The 22,981-nt window shown below is 39.4% G+C and overlaps 1 protein-coding gene across 4 annotated transcripts in view; it reads right to left on the bottom strand.

The window, feature by feature from the left end:
• kiaa1549lb (KIAA1549-like b) overlaps positions 1-22,981 on the bottom strand; it is a 196,258-nt gene that overhangs the window by 122,321 nt on the left and 50,956 nt on the right. For all 4 annotated transcript variants that reach the window (XM_084409249.1, XM_084409246.1, XM_084409247.1 and 1 more), the window contains exons 5-7: positions 18,450-18,669; positions 14,867-15,000; positions 14,515-14,683 (exon numbers count right to left, since the gene is read on the bottom strand). In XM_084409249.1, the coding sequence (XP_084265375.1) occupies positions 14,515-14,683; positions 14,867-15,000; positions 18,450-18,669 (523 nt within the window). The remainder of the gene's footprint in view (positions 1-14,514; positions 14,684-14,866; positions 15,001-18,449; positions 18,670-22,981) is intronic.

The raw sequence follows: 22,981 nt of genomic DNA, 5'->3' as shown, positions 1-22,981 counted from the left end.
TAACCAAAATGTTTTATATTTGAGCGCGATCGCGTTTGAATGTATCATATTTTTGATCGCGATCGCGTTTGAATGTATCATATTTTTGATCGCGATCGTGTTTGAATGCATCATATTTTGGAAAAGCAAAACGCTCCAAACGGCTTCATGTTTTTACTATTATCTCATTTCATATCATCATAACGAATGGAAACATTTGAAGTAACATGATAATCAATATATTTTTCTCTAGCTTAGTTGTTACTGAAATCTTTTTGAAAATGTATATAGGCTGCTATATTGTTATTATTTTATGCAGCACTGTGCATAGCCTATACCTACAAGGCACAACAAACCTGGTGTTCATTATATAATATATTGTTGGAAACATTTGTGTGAGTGTGTGTATTCTGTGAATTTTAAAAAGCAATTTTAACCAGAAAAATCTCAAATGTATTCCCAAAATCGTGCAGGCCTTTCTCTTGATATCAGTATGGTCACTTTTTTTTTTTTTTTTTTTTTTTTTTTTTTCAGGGCCCAGATGCCACTGAGTCCTGCTGACTTCAACATTCACAGTACATGTCTCTGTACATGAACATGGTAAAGTGAAAATCAAACACCTTGGAAATGAAAGGTATGTACAATGTTTTTAGGAATGGCACAAAGGTCTCTTTCTTTGGATCATTGTTATCAATAAGTGCTTTTTTTGTTGTGTATCTTTGGATTATGTTGTAAATAAATCCAAACCATTTTAAAAGCCATTCTTTTTTAAATCTCCTCATTCTTTGTGCAAGGTTGGTCAGAATGATGGGCCCTGATAAGCTCCTAATAGGGCCATTAGGGAGTGTCTTTGTCTTTCTCAGGTGTGGAAAGCTTGCATATTAATGAGATGATCCGCCCCTTCGCATATTGCTTTTTCACACAAAACATGTCGTAAAATTTTTAAATCAATATATTGTCTTCTCTGAATGAGCAGTCAGGGTGATTTTCACATAGTTTTAGAGCAAATATTCTAGGCTATGTCATACAATTTTCAAAAGTCTTGTGAAGAAATAATAAGTATGGGTTTCATGACCTTATTTCAGTGAGAATTTTTTTTTGTATTTTCACAAACCACGCATAAATGTCATTATCTCAAAACTACAAACTTTTACACACATGTTGTTGATATATTATTGTAGCAGAGTTTGTGCTGAATACAGTGTAATAAGACTTTAGCCATGAAAATGTCACAAGTAACAGAAATAAGCACAAATGTCAGAGCATGTCAGAACACCTCCAGGGCCCAGAAAACAGCTCAGACCCCAGAGGGTTAAACATCAAAAGGACATTTATTAATATGTATTCATGTCAAAATGACAAATAAACAGATTTTCCTATTCAATTTTGCATGGAAACGCTTCCAAGACGCTTGCGTGTCGCGTGAAAAATAGGCGTCGGTTCTATTTCTAGCATGCACACGTTTTCCACGCGGCTCGTGCCGCGCCTGAGTCTCACACAGACAGTGTGCAAACTCTAAACTTGTCTTTCATATTTCGCCTGACTGTAACGTTGTTTTTATGAAATATTAGGGCATATAAATGTTAATTTGCAGTTTAATACGTTGCTTATACAAATAGCCTACATTTTATTTCAACATATTTCAGTCGATTTTTACTCATCTCAGTATAGCAATACAGTTTGCTAAAACATCATCATTCATTCACACAAACGATTTAAATTTAAACTGTCTTTTTGCGAGCTGTGGTAAACAGTGCGCATCTCTGCCGTTCATTCATTCATAAACAGAAACCCGATTCACGTGAGAAGGAAAAAAACTTACTACAGTATTCCTCAGCTCGCTCCTCGATATACCCGCACTTCTGAGGTACATTTTCCATTATTATTATTCCTCACAGCTCTGCGAGACTGTGTAAACAAGTAATGATCTGAATAAACTTGTGTTTTCTCGAGCTGATATGGGGGCGTTCACAGGTTTGCGTGGATTGCCTCAGTCATTTGCGTTTGAATAGCGCGCGTTCTCCGTGGGCGGGGTCACATTACATTTGTATTAGCTGTAATGAGCTCGACTGGAATCGATCTCTTTTAATACAGATTTCACAAGATGAGAATATTTGTTTTTTATATAAATTACTTAATTTAAAAGAAGAGAATTCAAGCTTCATGCCTGTGTGTCTGTATGCCTGTTTGACTTAGTATTCGCTGAGTTACAGTTCATTTTCGGACGCGTTTCAGAATGGACTTTACTGGCAGAGAGAAGGCAGAACTCGCTTCGTGTTTATTTTTCTTTATTTGGCAAAAAGCACAACACTTTGTTTTTATTGTGAGTATACACAAAAATAATACACATTTAACAGACTCGATTGGATGTATGAAACTCCTATGGAAAATCAAAGTCAACAGAGTATTTATGAGTTTCTTTTACACTGATAAAAAAAAAGCGAGCTGATATCGCCGGCGATACCGCCAACCTCAGGGGGTTAATCCAAAATATAGAGAAGCCCCTGGATGACCTCACAGAGCTTGGAAACACAGGAGCCATCAACCACCCTCTTGTGGTCAAATCAAAAGAAAGTTACCTGACAACATGAAAAGAGATTGGCTTGTCTTCATGGTTAACCCAGCAAATGGCGTCACTCCGGACAATCACTTTGATGTGAATCAATCACTTAAATTTCCTGAAAACACAAGAAGAAATTCTAAAGATATTAGAGCAATTGGGAGTAAGTGAAAAGCCAAAAAAAAAGAAACATCTTTACCCGGAAAAGAAGTATGCTTCCTCACAGTCCACAAGGAAAGGCGGATGTGGTGTTTGCGGAGATGAAAAGCACCGGGAGAAGATATTCTTCTGCGAACGGTTCAAAGAGTTGAAGCCTGGTGATAAGCTGAACGCTGTGGAAAAGCTGGGGGCATGCAAGAGATGCCTGATATGTCATGATGAAGATGGTGAATGTAAAGATACTTACTTGTGGAGGAACAGGGACTGTAAGAAAAATAACTCTCCAGACTATCATTTCTTTCTTTGCCTGAAAGGAGACTTCAAAAGGAGTGAGGCAGACAAAGGAGGAAAGTCTAATGTGAAAAAGTATCAGTTCACAGAGGAACAAGAAGAATTCATATCTGAACTCTCACCAGAGATGGTAGAAAGATTCAGAAAAGCTTTTACCAATATCACTGAGAAAACAAACTGTGTTGGAAAGAATCAATCTGGAGTGATGGAGGTAAGTGCACAGGAAGAGCTACCTGTGATTTTAATGCTATTGGGGGTAACTGCCAATGCAAGAGAAAGGATTGGAACCCTGATAGACCTGGCATCAGACACAAACTATATAACACACAAAACTGCCAGAAGATTAAATCTGAGGAGTGAAGAGATTACTTTAATTGTTCATGGAGTTGGAGGAATGAACATGAAAGTTAAAACCAGAAGATACTTTCTTAGAGTGAGGGTCAAGACGCCTATAGGCACGGAAAGACCTCATGAACTTGTTTGCTACGGTTTGGATGAAATTGCCAAGGTACACAGGGTAGTGAAGCCTGAGCAACTCAAGAAATTCTTCCCAGGAGTTAAAGTTGAAGATTTGAAAAGACCAAAAACCACTGAGCTGCTGATAAGTCACCGCAAGGGGAAGACTTGCTCCACAAAGAGAGAAGGTAATAGGAGACCTTGTCTTATGGGTAGGCCCATTAGGGAAGACTGTTGGTGGAGCACATACAGATCTCTTTGAAAAAATAGATATGGCTGTGCCCAAATGGTGCTGTGGCTGAAACACATTTTGCTCGATCCTTGAGAGCATCCACAGTGAGGTACCAAGAAATCACAGAAGCACTAGAGTTCAAAGCTGAAACCAAAGTTGCTGGCAAAGAGTTTCTAGAGGGGTGGAAATGGGACAGCATTGGAGCAGCCTGCGAACCCAGGTATGGAGGATGCCAGTGCGGCAATTGCCAGCCAGGAGGTAAGGAAATGACTCTAAGTGAAGAGAGAGAATTAGAAGTCATAAAGAAAGGTCTTACCTATGTGAGAGGAGATGAACATAGTGATGAATCTCACTGGGATACAAAGTACCCTTGGATCAAAAACCCAGTTTCTCTGCCTAACAACAGGAGTGGAGTGGAGGCCACTTTTTTAAGGACAGAGAAGCAACTCAAGAAAGAACCAGAGTGGCAGGTAGCATATGCAGCCCAAATCCATGAAATGGTGGAAAGAAGAACTGCACAGAAATTCAAAGAAATCATTGCCAGCTGAAAAGGACCAGTGTGGTATGTAAGTCACTTGGTAGCACCTAACCAACATTCTGTGACAACACCTGTGCATCCCGTATGCAGAGGTGTCAAAAGTATTCACATTCAAGCAAGCAAGCAAGCAAGCAAACTTTATTTATAAAGCACTTTACAACGACCGAAGTAGCCCAAAGTGCTGTACAAAACAAACCATAACACAACACAGCTAATGCACTATAAAATACATAGTGAAGTAAGTTAAAATTAAAACATATAAAACAAACAATAACATACAAAATGTCAACTCCCGGTGTTAAAGGCCAAGGAAAATAAATGAGTTTTTAAAAGAGATTTAAAATGAGTAAGTGAAGTGGCCTGTTTTACCGGCTGAGGCAGGCCATTCCACAATTTTGGAGCTGCCACAGCAAAGGCGCGATCCCCTCTGAGTTTACGTTTTGTTTTGGGCACGTGAAGGAGCAGTTTATCGGCTGACCTAAGAGAGCGAGTGGGTGTGTGAAGATGTATTAACTCAGAAATATAAGACGGGGCAAGACCATTTAATGATTTGAAAACAAATAAAAGAACTTTAAAATTAATCCTGTACTGTACAGGCAGCCAGTGAAGCGACGCCAAGACGGGTGTAATGTGCTCATATTTACGTACTCCTGTCAAGAGACGTGCTGCAGCGTTTTGCACCATTTGAAGACGAGCTAAAGAAGACCCACTAACCCCCACGAGAAGTGAGTTACAGTAATCCAGCCTGCTAGTAATAAAGGCATGGATTACTGTCTCAAATTGTCGTCTTTCTAAAAAAGGCTTCACTTTGGCCAATTGCCTCAGCTGGAAGAAGCCTGTTTTTACCACTGCTCTGATCTGGCTGTCAAAGTTAAGATGAGCATCACTTTTAACCCCTAGGTTAGTGATGACTGGTTTAACATATTGGGCCAAAGCACCCAGCTCAATGGAACTAGTCCCATTTGTACCACCAAAAATCATCACTTCCGTTTTATTTGTATTAAAACTTAAAAAATTAATAGCCATCCAGGCTTTAACATCGTCTAGGCACTCTATTAGCGAACTGACAGTGTCATTCTTTTTAATCGGCATGTATATCTGACTATCATCAGCATAGCAGTGAAAAGATATACCATGCTTCCTAATTACTGAGCCTAGCGGTAGCAAATACAATGAAAATAGAAGAGGACCCAGAACTGACCCCTGAGGAACCCCACAAGAGTAACTCATTCATCAACATTCATCACTCAAGTAGATGTATAGATACTAGGGTTTAAAAAGACTTCTGTAGAAGTTGAAGTATCAACTTAAGCTTTTTACTCAAGTGTAAAAGTACTGGTTTCAAAACTACTTAAAGCTTAAAAGTGAAAGTAATGTAAGGGAAAAAAATGGCATTAAGGACAAAAGCTTAGGCCGCATTACAAGGGCCTATAGTGCACTACCCCACCTCCTCAAAAAAACATTTTTCTACAGGCCATAATGACTATAATGATTTTTTACTATAATAAAAATTTGGGATGCACTAGGCTATTGTTTCAGCCGTATATGCCCATTGAAAATGAACGCATGGAAAATGGATCAAACCGGCAATAATTAAGGAGAATTAGCAAATATGACAAAAATGTCCAGGTGGACACTGTCAAAACGGCAATCAAGAAATTAACCGATGACTTTAACCCTCGGGAGTACATGTAATGACTGAGACAAGTCAGACACAAGTATTTGTTATAGTTTAACAACTGATATTTAGAACTCACTCTGGGAATGTGACCCCATCCCCCAAAACCAGGGCAAGAAGATCTTAGTCACCCCGGCAATGATCAGATAAGGAGTTTTATGACTTTTAGCAATGTGGACAGAGCCTCTGCTGCAATACTAGAACAGTCTCTCCTGCATTCATTTATTGATGAACTGACTAACATGAAATGAACATGCATTCCAGAACATTTTGGGAATGATTTACTGTCGTGTGTTGTGTCTTTTAATACTATTATCTGTTGATACTATGATCTTTTGATACTATGTATTTTATTATACTACCAATGGTCAATGTAACCTTACCTGTATCATGTCTCCTATCTAATTAATCCTCATTTAATGACTCACACTTTGATGTACATCACCTTCTCTTAGAATGCAGTGTGGATTTGTTATATCTATCTGAGTATTAATGAACAGAAAAGAGTGCTTGAGACAGCGTCATAAATCTTTCACACAAAGGAAACTCCCGCCAGAAATTCCCTCTTTCTGATTGGTTTAAGACCGCCTGCAAGGTGTGTCTTTTGTTAAGCTTTAAAAGGCCGTTCCGTTAGCCCTGCCTTCTCTTCTCAGCGCTTCTCATCCGACTACAACACTGCTTCTGCCGTTACTGGGGTGGGGGGGGGGCCCAGGGCCCAACAGGCCTGAGCAACTCCTGCCTTGCTTTCATGCTCCCAAAAGGGAGACTGCAAAACTGCAAACCTACCATCACTGAACGGGCAACCATCAACTCTTGGCCTTCTCGCCACTTCAGGATGCCGCACCGTCGTCCAGCGTGCCCTCAGCAGGCCAGGCGACTCACAACAGCCATGTGATCGAAGCCACCATGCAAGCTCCGACCCACAACAGCGTCGGAACCAGACGACTGCAACTTGCACCAGTGTCTTTTGACACTCAGGGACCCATCAACGCACTCCAATTTCAACCACTTCAAGAATTGTATCCACTGCAACTGACCATGCAAGTATCAATTTAATGAGGTGCTCTGAAATAAGCTGATGGTTCTTTTCAATGTTAAATAGATCTTTTCCATAGTTCTATTTCCTGCTTCCGGTTCCACATCACTCACCCCTTTACCTATGCATGTATGTATGTATGTATGAATGTATGTATGTTTGTTTAGTGTTAGTTATGTTTGTGAGTTAGTTAATAAAACTTGTGCACAATATGGATGTGGTTTCTAAGTGTCTCTGCTTGCATACAAAGTCCCTTTTACGATCTTGATCTTGATCTTGTTACATGCTCTAAGCAATGTACATGCTAAGGAATAATTATTTTTCAGTGACCATGAAGATACACTTTTCTTAGAATAAATGAATAATCAAAGAGTTCGTATGGAACTGATTAATTGATTGTAATATTAATTGGCTTACCTCAAAGTTAATCTAATTAACTGACCCAAATATTAATAATTAATCATAATTAGTAATTATGGATTATTATTAATATTTCCCCTTTGAGCTAATATCATTACATACACATTGTAGAACATAACGCAGAATTTAGCAGTCAAAACTGATTCATCGTTGATTCAAACCTTTTTCAGCAGCTGTCAGGGTGGGACAAGTAGAGGGCATGCAGTCTGGACGGTGTAAAAGTTGCAGATGTCTGGTTAGGCAAGTATGCACATGACCATGGAAAGGAGTCGTCCCATATTCGATTTCAATTCAAGTCATTCAACTGTGCTCTCTTCTTTCAGAGTTATATTCATCATCAAGTCAATCTCCCACCACATGTGTACGTTTTTAGAGTTGCTTACTATCTCACTCTTTACTGTAGATACAACTTATATGTATCTACTGTATAGTATGTCACTTTGGCATTAGCGATCACTTGAACATAGCTACAAATTATCGCGCTAAACCGCGTCTGCTTCTGATCGCTGATTGGCTAAAAGTGCGTGCTCGTCGATGACATCAACACCAACGCCAGCTGACTCTGCATGGGCGTGTGTGTTTAGTAATGTCAGGATGACTGATTTTATGGACTACATGCACACTTTAGTTTAGTTTTTTAACCAATTAGACTTTAAAATGTAGATGTTTGAAAACCGCTGAACTGACCCCAAACCAGCTCAAATTTTGTCCACCCGCACAATCAAATTCAAAACCGCCCAATCTGGCAACACTGATTTAAAAAAGTCAAACTTTAGAGGTAGACGTTGTACACAATGGCTCACGTACAAACCAATAGGGTGTCGGAATTGGTATATGTTTATACTTCTCATCCAACCACAATAAAATTCACTCTATCCGGATGGCACGATTTATCTGGATAGTTTTTTTTTTTTTTTACGATGACAAGCCGGAATAAAAACAAGCCGAAATGAAATAGGAGTAACGAAGCTATTTTTAAAATGTAAGGAGTAGAAAGTACAGATAATTGCGTGAAAATGTAAGGAGTAGAAGTAAAAAGTAGGCTGAAAAATAATTACTCCAGTAAAGTATAGATACCCAAAATTTCTACTTAAGTAACGTAACAAAGTATTTGTACTTCGTTACTTGTCACCTTTGCTCGTATGGAACAGCAGCCATAATTTCAGAAGACTCAGCATGAATGACCTACTGCTGAAAGGGCCTGATGTTCTTAATCCAATCCGAGCAGTCCTCCTCAGGTTCAGAAGTGGTGTGCATACGGCCCTTGGTGACATAAATTTTTTTTACAATTATGTGTGGTTGGAAGAATTAGAGATGCACCTTCATAGATTTCTGTGGAGAGACACAGAAGATGGAGAAATTGAAGAGTATGCCATTACCCAAGTTAATATTGGTGATCGACCAGCTGGGTGCATCGCACAACTGGCCATGAGAGAAACAGCAAAGCTACCTGAGTTTGCTCATCTGAAGGAGGAGCGTAGGATCCTGGAAGAGGATTCATATGTTGATGATATCTTGACTTCCCACAATGACAGGAAAAGGCTGGACAAGATCACTGAAGGGGTTGAAGTAATCCTAAAGGCTGGTGGGTTCTTCCTCATACCATGGGTCCGATCAGGCCAAAGTGGGAGGCAGGAGCATGTACCAGAAACGGCTAAAACATCAGTGGGAAAAGTGCTTATTTTCCCAAATCAAATGAGGAGAGAAGATAATAAAGCCCTGGGAGTTGGACACCTGGTTGAAGAGGACAAACTGTATCCAATGACCTCAATCAACTTCTCAAAGAGGAAAAATAAAATGAGAGTTGGAAAAAATCTCCTTGGAGAAGAGGTGAGAGGAAATACTCCTAACCCACTAAATGGAAGAGAGCTGCTAAGCCAAGTAGCTAGCCTTTATGATCCAGTAGGTCTCATCACACCAGCTAAGCAAAAGGGTGCCATTCTGGTAAGAAAAGCATTTCAGGAAGCTGGGAGCAGATGTCTGACCCGAGACACTTGGGACAAGCCACTTTCTGAAAAGTTAAGGGAAGAAGCCATTCAGCTCTTTGAAGAATATGTCCGCCTCAGTCAAGTTACTTTCCATTGGAGCCTTACACTATCCAAATGAATTGGGAAACCTTGTGGAGTAAAATTTTCTGATGGAAGTGACAAGAGCTATAGAGCTGTGGTGTACTAGGAGACTGAAAAAGGTGTCCAAATTTGATTGGATGAGTCCAAAGCAAAGCTGTCACCATTAGATCAAAAATGAGAAGCAGTAAAAGCTGAAATATGCGGTGCAGTCTTCGCAGCATGATTCAGAAGATACATTGAAAGGCACAGTCAAATAGAGATCGATCAATGGTTCCATCTACTGGACAGCCAAACTGTGTTAGGAGCAATCCAAAGAGACAGTTATGGTTACCAGACCCTTTTTGCGAACAGAGTTGGAGAGATTCAGAAAGTCGGTCTGCTGAAGACTGGTGGTGGATTCCGGGAGATCTGAACGTGGCTGACATCATATCAAGGGGAGCGACCCCAGACGACCTCAAGGAAGATTCTGTGTGGCAGAATGGACCAGAGTTTGAGGCAACCTGTAGAAGAATGGCTGAAAAAAATCAGCTAAAGAAGTTGCTGCATGTACTAAAGAAAGCATAGACAAGCTCCAAAGAAAGTCATTTTCTGCAGCACTGACCAGAGCACAGGCTAAAAGAAATAAAAACAGTGCCAAAACAATGCTAAAATCTCCAATTAAAAGGTGAGGAAGGAAAAGACGGGGGTTGTCCACTGCAAAATAACCCAGATAAAAAAGAACCTGAGTCTGGAATTCGGAGAGCACCAGCTTGCTCTGCAGTAACATTGATACCACAAAGTTCAGTAGCCTAACGAAGCTGGTCAGAGTCATTGCCTGGATATGGAGAGCTGCAATGAAATGGAAGATGGTATTGAAAAAGAATTTAACCTCAGGTAAGCCAAAGTTGGAGGAATGTCCTTCAACAGAGGATGTGAGGTCTGGAGTCAAACATGCTGTACTTACTGTCGGAGAATGTGAAGACGCATTGAGAGATCCCTTACTTGCAACTCAGGAGAGCATAACCTTCCAAGACACCACTCTCAACAGACTTGCAGTGTTTAGAGATGAAGATACAGGATTCTTAGTTAGTGGAGGAAGGTTCCAAATCTTCAATAATGAAGAAACAGCAGTACCCATTCTACCATATAAAGCATGGATATCCACTCTTCTAGCTCAAGAAGCCCACAGTGTGAACCATGAAGAAATAACAGGTACTTTCCTGTGGATGAGAAAGAAGGCTTGGGTGATAAAAGGATGAAAATTAGCAAAAAGAGTTGTTGACAACTGTATAGCAAAAGCAAGAGCAAGAAAGTGTCAGCAGACCATGGGTGACCTTCCACCAGAGCGAACGACACCAGCAAGACCATTTGAATACACAACAGTAGACTTATTTGGACCTTACGAAGTGAAGGATGAGGTAAAGAAGAAAGTAAGGCTGAAGGTAAGGGGGGATTGTCTTCTGTTGTATGGCATCCAGAGCTATGCACACAGATGTTGTCAGTGACCAGTCAACTGAAAGTTTCCTCCTGGCCTACCAAAGATTCACGGCATTGAGAGGGCATCCAAGAAAGCTGTGGTCTGACCCTGGAAAAAAACTTTGTGGGAGCCAGACCTGCCCTGAAGGAACTCTACTTGTTCTTGGACGAGTCCCAGAGGTCAGAACTCGAGAATGAGGTTTCCAAGCTTGGAACAGAATGGGGTTGGAAAATCCATCCAGCAGACATGCCCCACAGGAAAGGACCTGCAGAAGCAGCTGTTCGCATTGTGAAACGAGCCTTGCATAACCTAGGAGGAGACGGAATCTTCACATGGAGTGAGTTCCAAACATTTCTATACATAGCGGCTAACCTTGCTAATGAAAGGCCCATTGATGCAAGAACTCAGAGCCGGGAAGACTTTTGTGGACTATATCAGCCCAAATTCTCTCCTGCTCGGAAGAACCAGAGCTAAAGGAGATCTGGGTAGCTTTGAGTTTGAAGGCTACTCCTACAAAAGGCTAAGGGTAATTCAAGCTGAAGTGAACCGGTTCTGGAAGAAGTGGAGTCAATTGGTTGGACTTAACTTATTTGTGAGGAGTAAGTGGCACACAAAACAGCTAAATGTGGCCATAGGAGACATGGTCTGGCTAGCTGACCAGAACGCATTAAGGGGTCAGTATAGGCTTGCCAGAATCATTAGCGTCAACCTTGATAAGAAGGGCATTGTAAGAGCTGTAAATGTGAAAACCTACCCTAGCTACCCAGTCTCAACTGTAAAGCCTGTCCAAAGAGATAAAAGTTAAGAACCTGTCAACTAAAATTCCTGCTACAATCCTTTATAGGGATGTCAGACAACTGATTGTTTTTCTTCCTGTAGAGGAACAAAAGCAAGAACAAAAGTAAAAGTTATAACAAGGTGATTGGAGTGACCTCCTTGGGTTCGTGAACCAGGAGGTCAAGTGGGAGGCGTTTCGTCAAGAAAAAATTAGCATTTACTTCAAGTTCCTCCATGTAAAGAAATACCTGAAGAGGGCAGTGCAGTGTGGTGGCTGAGCTGGAACCTGAGAAGTTGTGTTTCCAGGGAAGAACAATATAGTGGTGCACCTCTGAGAGCACATGCAGGGGCACGTTCAAGTTCAAAACGGTGCGCAACGTTTTGCTACGGTTTCCGGGTTGAACGTCATGTTTCCTGGAAACGGCATGCACCGGTGTGCAACGGGGTTTGAGATACGTTTTCTCTTGTTTGGTGGGTGTGTCAGAACTGCAGTCCAATCAGCAGCAACATGTAGGCTATATACGCAACAACTGAGGATATTAGAAGACATGTTTGTCGTAAAAATATAGGATATCAACATAATGATGTAGTTGTTTATATTTTTAGCTTCATTGCAAGTGTATGACATTTGGTATAGAAATAAACAATGGTAATTAAGTGCTTTCCCTAAAAATGAGAAAGAAAATACAGGGTATTAAAACAGTATGAACTACAAATAAAGTCAGTATGTGAGGCTAAATAGATGTGTTTTAGTCTGAATTAGGTAAGATGTGTGCTTCCATTTCAGTTTCCACAAATCCCTTCACTCGATTGGGATGTTCTCTTTTGTTCTGGGCGGCAAGTGCAGTAACTGTAACATCGGACATATTTTGTAGTATTAAACACATATTTATACCGACTTCATCAGGCTCAGAAAATTCTTCATAAAGAACACAAAGAATGGCCTTCTCAGCTGCCATAGTTGCAACTCTTGCGTCATCAGAACAGTGTGTTCAATGCATCACCGTTTCTGTTTAAAAAACGTTGTGCAACGTTTTGTCGGGGCTGAACGCAGCCCTGGTGAAAAAGTTCGGAGAAGATCTCTTGATTGATTAACAAGGACTTTCACACATTCAGCTCAAATTCAAGCTTGAAGACGCAACTGGTATGAACATTAACTTAAATTATGTTGATGTAAAATATCAACTTTGAAGTTGTATAATGTCAGTATTGTGTTTAAGCTTATTTTATGGAATTTCCTACAGTACTGATTGATGCTAAGCTTTGTATGATTTGTGTTGACCAATTATTTGAGTTTGAAAGGTGTGTTTTAAGTTTAAGTCATTTGATTTAGTTGATTATACTGTAGTTAATATGGTGATGGTGAATGAGATGTTAAATGTTAGTTTAAATATCTTTATTTATATTAATGTATATTAGTTTTGTTTCAATTTATCTTTTAAAGATTATCAACCTACTGCAGCTACTGCAACTACTGCTTCTACTATTGCTTCTGCCAATACCTCTGCAAACAGAAGTAAATAAAAAACAGGAAGACTCAATGAGTTGTCCTCTTGCATCCTTCATAGTCTGAATGCCATCTCAAGTTTGGGCAGAGCTGAAAAAAAATTCTGGAAAACTTGACAAACACTGTTCTGTAAATAAATGCATTTCACCTTAAGAACATTTACATAAAAACTTCATCAAAGCAAGGACAAAACAGACAAGAGAATGGACTGTGAGGAGAAAGCAAACAACCCACAGGCGGCATGAGCAAAAGTGTGACAGCGAGGTGTGTGATATTCTCACCATCGCATTACAGTTGCTAGTGGAACCGTGTTCTTTCCACACAGACACAAACACAAGTGTATCTGGGATTCCCAACTGTTAATTATTTTTCTGTGTAATTGGCTTTGATGTGCATGCTGTGCCCAGGCCTATGTATGCATGAACCTGTGAAGACTACAAACCAAACAGAAAATGCTTTAACTCTCTGAAGAGAATCATCAGTGCCATTATGCCTCTATCATGTCTAGATAATTATGTCCCAAAAAACATTTTTACATTAATGCTATTTATGTTTGTTTGTTTGTTTGTTTTTTAATTAATGTGACAGTTCAGATTTATAAATATAAACCAAAAATGAAATGAATTGTCAGGTTTGCATACTATACTCATACTATACTATCTAAAAAGGAAATACAAATTGTAACAACTGCATTTGTTACATCTTAGGCCCCGTCCACACTACTGCGTTTTCGTTTAAAAACGGAGACCTTTTGCTACGTTTGCACCTCCCGTCCACACTAAACGTCCACCAAAAACGGAGACCCAAAACGGAGAAGTTTAGAAACGCTGCCGACCCGTTTTTCGTTTTGAATCTCCGGAGGGCGTTTTAGTGTGGACGGGTCAAAACGGAGGACTTTAGAAACGATGACGTAGTAGAGGCTCACGCTCGGCTCTATGATTGGGTGTCATCAGTCATGGCGTATATCTTTGCTAGCAGCTGTTGTCCAAGTAAATTCTGCATTTTACAATGCTAGGCCTATAACTGCCTACATGCGCCGGAGCCAAGCTATTATTCGAGCAATCTGTGACAATTCCCGTGTGCAGCGGCGGTATCGACCGTACATGGAGCGTCGGTTTTGGGTTAACCCGGGAAGAACCAGCTCATGGTAGGATCATTTTATCAATGAAGTTGTGTTTACACCGTGATCTGCGTTTTCAATCGTTTTAATGTGTACGGAGATCAATTCTAATACGCAGCTAAAACGCTGGTGTGGACGGAGATCGTATTCGTTTTAATTCTCCGTTTCTAAACGAAAACGCAGTAGTGTGGACGGGGCCTTAATTGTATAACTGAGGAAAGCCAGAAAGCACTTACGCTCAGCAGTGATCAGTGGAGGGTAAAACAGGAAGTAGCCAACAAGCTCAGCGGTCAGGTGGCTGAGGAGGTTACTGGCTGTTGTGCCATTGAGAGAGACACTGCCATTATGTACCACATATATCAGAGATACAGCTGGAGTACCCAAAGACTGAGATGTGTTCAAGATCTGTGAGAAAAGAGAAGAGAGAAACAAAAAAAATATGACAGAAAATGAAATGCATTATAAACTCCCCCCCCCCCCCCCCAAAAAAAAGGTGAATGCATTGAATGCAACAAACCTCATTTGACATGCAAAAGTTATAAATTTAGAGGTTAATAAAGTAGTTTAAAGTAGTTAAAGCCTTCCCACCTGTACAGTGAGGCCGCTATGAGAGTTCATCACTATGGCCTCGGCTTCAGCAAAAGCATTCTCCAGTCTTTGCTCCATTATCTGAGTAAATCTGCAAGACCTGAGGTCATATCCTGGCCCTACAAACCTCAGAACTACACACAAACATAAAGACATGCACAGAGAAGACTTGTTGCTGAAACATGCAGAACTCTGTACCATCAGGATACCATTCTTAAAAGTATATTTTATATACCATGGCATTGCTAAATGCTTGATTAATTTCGGATTTATTAAAGATCTAATTAAGCAATATCAAATGCAGTGTTTTGGGTAACGCATTACTAGTTACGTAATTAATTACTTTTTTAAAGTAACTAGTAAAGTAATGCATTACTTTTAAATTTATAACAAACTATTTGAGTTACTTTTTCAAATAAGTAACGCAAGTTACTTTGTTTTCCCATTTATTTACTGACACCTCTTTTCTTAAAAAAATACAAAGTCTGTGGTGCCACCATAAAAGGGGTCCATGCCAGTATGCCATATTCCAAGTCATATGATAGCTTTGAAGAACAGACCAAAAGTTATTCACTAAAAAATCTTCACCGCTTCCGCAGCTCTCAAATGAAATATGCCAGCATGACATGACGTTTCGCTTACAAGACACTTGAGAACCAATTTGTCATATTCTAATTCTGTTTGAGACTCTTATAGTGAGGTTCTTTTCTTCCCTTTGTTTCTGTGTTCATAGTTCAGGGGTGCTTATCATTTCTTATTTGTGCATCCTCGTTTCCTTTCCTCGCTTCCTTTCCTCGCGTCTCAGCTCCTCCCCCTGTAGGATACGAGGGAAGGTTGCAAGGAAAGAAAAGGAGGACAGAGGAATCGAATGAAAGCTTTTTTTATACATTGGAATACTTGGAATACTGGCTCGCAACTGAAGGAATACATATGCCTACAAATCAAATGCTTTGGTAAAGTCACACAAATTAAACATTGAAGTCCATGTTGCACAAAAATAAACACTGAAGTTTATAATTACTATGTTGTTGTTGTTGTTGTTGTTTTTACAGTGGGTCATAATATATCATATCTTTTAGTTTGTCAGTGCGTTTTGTGGTGTTAGGAATAGTTTTTCTGTGCATTTCCGCACTAACTCAAAACGTGCGTACACCACCTCCTGAGCTGGCGTAGGATTTGAGCGTGCCGTACGCCAACGTCCATATTGATAAATCTCAAAGTCACCGTGGTTTTGGGTGTACGCTGGAAATTTGGTGTACGCACTTTTGATAAATGAGGGCCAATGAGAGGTACACCATATGTTTAGTTCCCGTTTCCTTAGTTGCCTAGGTCCCTGTTTGTTTCTATGGTTACTGATTATGTTGTTCACCTGTATTGGTTACTGATTATGTTGTTCACCAGTATGTTGTTTTGTTCCTTGTTATCCTGTGTATTTATTTACCCTTGGTTTGCTCAGTTCTCGGTCTAGTTCTTAACTGCAAGCTGTTATGCTGCCTTTTGTTTCTCCTGTGCCTTTTTTTTCTCGTTATATTTGATTGAACTGCCATCTTCATTTCTGCTGCATCATGATTCAATTAAGCTTAATTTAAATTACATCCAACATGAGTTGGACAAATAGTATTAGGTCTGTAGCAACAATGACATCTGCTTTTCGCATTAAGTAGATCATGTGATGGCAAAACACATCGTCTTTGTCCTTGCTGGTTAATAATTGCCCCACGAGGACCAATTTGCCAGCGCCAGTTTGGCTGGTACACCCATGTGACTCGTATCCCCCGACTTTACAGCCTCGCGACATTCCACACACACACACACAAACATCCTTTGTGTATAACTGAGAATAAGAGAAATATCTTTTATTTTATTTTCTAATGTATGTACATTCCTATATGCATGTGTGATTAGTTTTACCTTATAATAGAGGTTTGGTTTGCTAGAGTATAGTTTTGAATTCTAAATGTTCACTGAAAGAAGTTTCCTCAATAGTGTCTTGTAAACCGACCTCGACATGGTCATAAACTTTATGACTCCAAAGCTGCATCTTATCCAGTTCCTAAGCAAGCCAACATTCCAACACATGGAACTTTCCAGAGAAAACTCTTCAAATGTTTGATACGTATTCCTTTGTTTCCCAGGTGTCTTCACTTGCCATAACGGAAACACTGACAATTTTATTGTGTGTTTAATCAAACTTTATTTGTGTGTAATTATGCATATAAATGTAACGTTATGTTTCCCTTATATTTACCTGTCATAATTGGTATCAGTCTGACCGTCCTGTTCTAATTCAACCAGTCACACATAGGAGATTACAGTAAAATGTATTGTTCTGGGTGTACAATCTTAAGAGGAAATATGAATTATTTCTCTCATAAGACATATGGTAAAGGTAGGCGTGTCTTCTCCACACAAAGAAACTCTTTCCTACCTCAGATCAGAAGATCTGATTCGTCTTCCACGAAGAAGGGGACGGTACCTGGGACACTGATAAAAGTCCAAACCTTCAGTTTCCTCTCTCTCTTCTCTCTTCGATCGCTCTCCTCTCATCGATCGCTCTGACCTCCACGCGCAGCTCTCCTCCTCCCCCCAGCGGAACCAGCGGGACAGGCCTTGCTTTGGCCTCGGGGACGCATGCCCTCGCGTCATGTAGAAGCTGCCGTTCTTTGCAACTAAGTTATATACTCGCCTCTTCCGTAACGGGAGATGAATCTTACTTTCCGGTAAACGTTACATTCAGTGAGCCGTTCAAGCTTCCCGCGACACCGGAAGACGCAGCAGAAACGGGACATCGTCCTCGCTTGCTTCCTGCCTCAGCATCACTCGAAAAGAGACCAAACTTGCAAGTATATTTATATCTGCCTAAAAGTGATTCCAGGTGTCTCGTGAACTTAGGTTCCTGTATGTAATAATTACTAGCTTTTCCCTTCTCTATATTTCTTTCTCTCTTTCTTTCTTTCATGTCATTCATTCCGATCACGTCATGTTTGTTTGAATGTTTGTTTGTTTTATTGTTTGCATTTTACGTACGTTTATATTTGTAGCTTATAATCTCTAGCGTGTGCCATTTTATTAATAAACCCATTTATACTTTTAACTGTCTCTGTGTTTGAAAACCCACTTTTTATGAAGTCCATGAAATTAAAAGATCTATAAAGCTACAGGCTCTATATTATAAAACTACTTTGAGTAGTTTTAATTTATAAACCCAAAGAGGTTTTGTCTTCGTGGCCAGAAGATAAACTTTCTTGGAGTTTTGTAAACAGGAATACTTCTTCTTAACTGTGATAGTCTTACATTTATTCGCGGGACGAATAACGGATGACGAGACCAGTTACAGAACGAGGCATTTCCTATAATTGATAAAGTAAATGCATATGCGATTTATGAATTATGACCATGAGTTATGATTATTAATATTTCTAAAATTCCCTATATCCTTGAGCTAATTCGCATTAACCCAGAGGCATTTACGTTACAGGTCTCACAATGACAATGGCTGTATTATTAAATTGATATGGAAAAAAATATGTATGGCAGCGTAGACACATTAGTGCGGTGACAGAGATTGAGCTGTGAGACTGACCTGTCTTCAGCATCAATGAGATGGCAGGGATGGGTCTCCAGGGGACTGCTGGGATGGGAACCGCCTGTACCAGCGGCACAAACTGCCGAATGTCTGCCATCAATCTCTCAATACCATAGATGCTAAGAGCCTCCACCACCACTGAGGCAGTGTACACCATCTCTCCATGGGTCACATAGTAACCGACCGTCACGTTAGGCACACTGGAGATGCTCTCAATCTGGGGAAGGTGGAGAAATTTACAAGAAACACTGATATTAAAGGTGCATTCAGTAGTTTGGTGATAATTTTAAAAGTTGTATACATTGAGATAAATACGTTCACACTGGAATGAATAATTTACTGAAAATTGAATGTGAGTCACTATTCTCTCTGCCATCTCTTTTTCTCTGCATCAGTGCTATTTGGGACTGACTACTTGGATGTACAACACAAAGTACAACTGCAGAGAAATCAAGATCGAACCAGATGAGTCAGATGAAGATGCCGATGTCATGCTTGATGACAATCTCATAAAGGTGATCCGCAGGACACTCTGTTGTAGCGGCACTTGCATTTTTGTAAGGAAGAGGACCATTTACATCCAAATGTTATTTAATTTACACAGAACAAAACTTAAACAAAGATTGTAGAATATAAACAGCTTAACAGGCCATTTTCAGGATGTTTGTGTGTCTGTTGTGTGTTTAACTTTAATCATGCCCAACATATATCTGTTTCCCCTTGTGAAAAATAAGTTTATTCAAGTGTGCTGTAAGTATACTTCTTTTAAACTAAAAATAAGAAAGTATACTTTCAGTCTACTTACTTAATGTACTTATCAAAAGTATACCTAAAATTGCACTTAAGTATACTTGACATATACTGACATGAAAGTCTAAGTATATTTGACCTATATTTGTACTTAATCTTTTGATCGAGATATACTTAAAAGTATAGTTAGGTATTCTAAGTATACTTGGCTTGTAGTTGTTTTTACATTTGATTGAGTAGTCTCTTAAATACTTCTTTTTTTTTCACATAGTTTTACATACTGTTTTATAAACTTACATTGTTTGAAAATATTGATTTATAAAGAGAACATATATGTTCCTAATTCTGAGTATCTGAATTTTTGTGTAGGCTAGTCCACAGTGTACATAGGAATTGACTGAATTGTCCAGCTATCCATATTTTCACTGTTATGTGGTGAGTGAAAGAGTACAGAATCTCCAGATCAAAACGCAGGTGAAAAAGAAACAGAAACAAGTGATAGAAGATTGCTTATGCCAATGTAAAATAATACGATCATCAAACATTAAACAGTATATGTAGCCAGCTGGAGTGCCCTTGAGAGCCACCAGAGGGCACTCCACATCAGACTATTGTCATTTCCTCACAAACTACATTTCTCATAACTCACTGCCCAGACTCTTCATCCATTATCACATTCACCTGTGTCTCATTATCTTGTTTATCTCACCCCATATAAGCCTGGTTTTCTCATTCATTATCTGTGAATATCTTGTTTCGTGTTACATTGCAATTCTGAGCATTTTTTTTCCTGGTTTCATGTCTCTTGGTTTTTGGATTTCTTTCCTGTTCCGTGGATTACTATTTTTGCCCATGTTCCCTGCCTTGTTGTGTTTGTTTGTTTGTTTGTTTGTATGGACTGCCTGCCTGTGTTTGACCTTGCCTGTACTTTGGATTACCCTGTAATTACCCTAATTACCCAAAAATGCAGTTAAATACTGCATTTGGATCCTCAACTTCAAATCAGAGGTGACAGTGTCCAAGTTATGTATTTCAGAAATGTACTTTTACAAATCACACAGTTAGCTAATAATGTATTAATTTAAACAATGTATTAATTTAAGGCAGAAACAATGAGCTCATTGAAGTAAAAAGAATACATGTTTGTTAAATGATAATAAAGGATGCTTGAAGTTAGAATAAAATATTTGTTTAAATGGAAAATGTTAAAGTACAGTTAAAGGTATATTTCAAGTATAAAAAATGAATAACTTAACAGGAAAATAGTAGTATATAATAATATATAAATAGTAAACTATAAGTATGGTGTTATGTTCACTTAAAGAAAACTTACAAGTATACTTGCAGTATAAAATGACTAAACCAGTAGTTCCCTAGTGGAAAAAAGTGTGTTTTATTGTATTTGAAATATATTCCTTTTCAATGGTACATTGCAAATATACTAACAAAAATTTTACTATCTTTAAGTATATTAGCATCATGCTTTTAGCTATTCTCACAATACAACTTTTAACACACTTTAAAATAATTGTAGTAAATTGAACTAATAGTATATTTTCTAAAAATATATATTTTATATATAGTGAAAATTCAGTTTATTTTTTAAAAGTGTATTTATTTGCACTTTATTAAAAATATATTTTAGTTATATTTTAACTGTGTGCTGGAAATAATCATTATAACAATGCATTGAAAGTATACTTTATACATTACATTATAGTATACAATAGTATTTTGTACAAAGTATAGCTAAGTAGTATTTGTCTATTAATGTGCAAAGTGTGCATTATGTAGTATACACTTGTGTTCGGTGCCGCCCGATCCCATCCCCCCTCTCTCTCTCCCACCTTCCTGTCTAGCAACTAGTCCTATGCAAAAACGCCAAAAATACATCTTTTAAAAATAAAACTACACACATATATATATATATATATATATATATATATACAAAGATTTCAAAGATCTAAGACTTTTTCTATGTACACAATAGGCCTATTTCTCTCAAATATTGTTCACAAATCTGTCTAAATCTGTGTTAGTGAGCACTTCTCCTTTGCCGAGATAATCCATCCACCTCACAGGTGTGGCATATCAAGATGCTGATTAGACAGCATGATTATTGCACAGGTGTACCTTAGGCTGGCCACAATAAAAGGTCACTCTAAAATGTGCAGTTTTATACACAGCACAATGCCACAGATGTCGAAAGTTTTGAGGGAGCGTGCATTTGGCATGCTGACTGCAGGAATGTCCACCAGAGCTGTTGCCAGTGAACTGAATGTTCATTTCTCTACCATAAGCAGTCTCCAAAGGCGTTTCAGAGAATTTGGCAGTACATCCAACCGGCCTCACAATGGCAGACCACGTGTAACCACACCAGCCCAGGACCTCCACATCCAGCATCTTCACCTCCAAGATCGTCAGAGACCAGCCACCAGGTCAGCTGCTGCAACAATCGGTTTGCATAACCAAAGAATTTCTGCACAAACTGTCAGAAACCATCTCAGGGAAGCTCTGTATGGCGTCGTGTGGGTGAGCGGTTTGCTGACGTCAACGTTGTGGATCGGTGGGGTTATGGTATGGGAAGGCATATGTTATGGACAACAAACAAAGATGCATTTTATTGATGGCATTTTGAATGCACAGAGATACTGTGACGAGATCCTGAGGCCCATTGTTGTGCCATTCACCCACAACCATCACCTCATGTTGCAGCATGATAATGCACAGCCCCATGTTGCAAGGATCTGAACACAATTCCTGGAAGCTGAAAACATCCCAGTTCTTGCATGGCCAACATACTCACCGGACATGTCACCCACTGAGTGTGTTTGAGATGCTCTGGATCGGCGTATACGACAGCGTGTTCCAGGTCCTGCCAATATCCAGCAACTTCGCACAGCCTTTGAAGAGGAGTGGACCAACATTCCACAATCAACAACCTGATCAACTCTATGCGAAGGAGATGTGTTGCACTGCGTGAGTCAAATGGTGGTCACCCCAGACTGACTGGTTTTCCGACCCCCCCAATACAGTAAATCTGCACATTTTAGAGTGGCCTTTTATTGTGGCCAGCCTAAGGCACACCTGTGAAATATTCATGCTGTCTAATCAGCATCTTGTTATGCTACACCTGTGAGGTGGATGGATTATCTTGGCAAAGGAGAAGTGCTCATTAACACAGATTTAGACAGATTTGTGAACAATATTTGAGAGAAACAGGCCTTTTGTGTACATAGAAAAAGTCTTAGATCTTTGAGTTCAGCTCATGAAAAATGGGGGCAAAAACAAAAGTGTTGCGTTTATAATTTTGTTCAATGTATATTGCTTTTATGTTTCGAAGACACTCGTAATGAATTTGTAATGTACTTGTAAATATCACTAATCAAGCATGTAATTAGTCCCTACACAGGCGTATACTTTAAGTATACTAAGTGTACTTGAAATTGTTTCAGTTTAGTACACAAAAGTACACTGAATACACTTAAAGTTATGCTTTACCACAATTTCATGAGTTCACACTTACATATAATTTGAATGGGTAAGTTTAAAGCGTATATGGCGTGCTGTCCGGAGGGAGGGCTCCGAGCTCGGAGTTCGGCCCGAACCCAGAGTACTCCCCCCGTATGTAAGTGTTTAGGACTAGAAGTGTGGAGAAGGGGTGGTGGAGGGATGCTGCAAAAACTGTCAATGGATCGAGGTAAGACTGCTGAGTATATATACACCTCTTACCCTTGTTTGCTGAGTGCTCTCCACTTGTGTTAATTATCTGAGCGTGC

Source organism: Rutilus rutilus (genome assembly GCF_951802725.1).
Source record: "Rutilus rutilus genome assembly, chromosome: 5".
Taxonomy (NCBI): Eukaryota; Metazoa; Chordata; class Actinopteri; order Cypriniformes; family Leuciscidae; genus Rutilus; species Rutilus rutilus.
The sequence above is the reverse complement of the archived record's forward strand: the minus strand, read 5'-3'. Positions and strand labels throughout refer to the sequence as shown.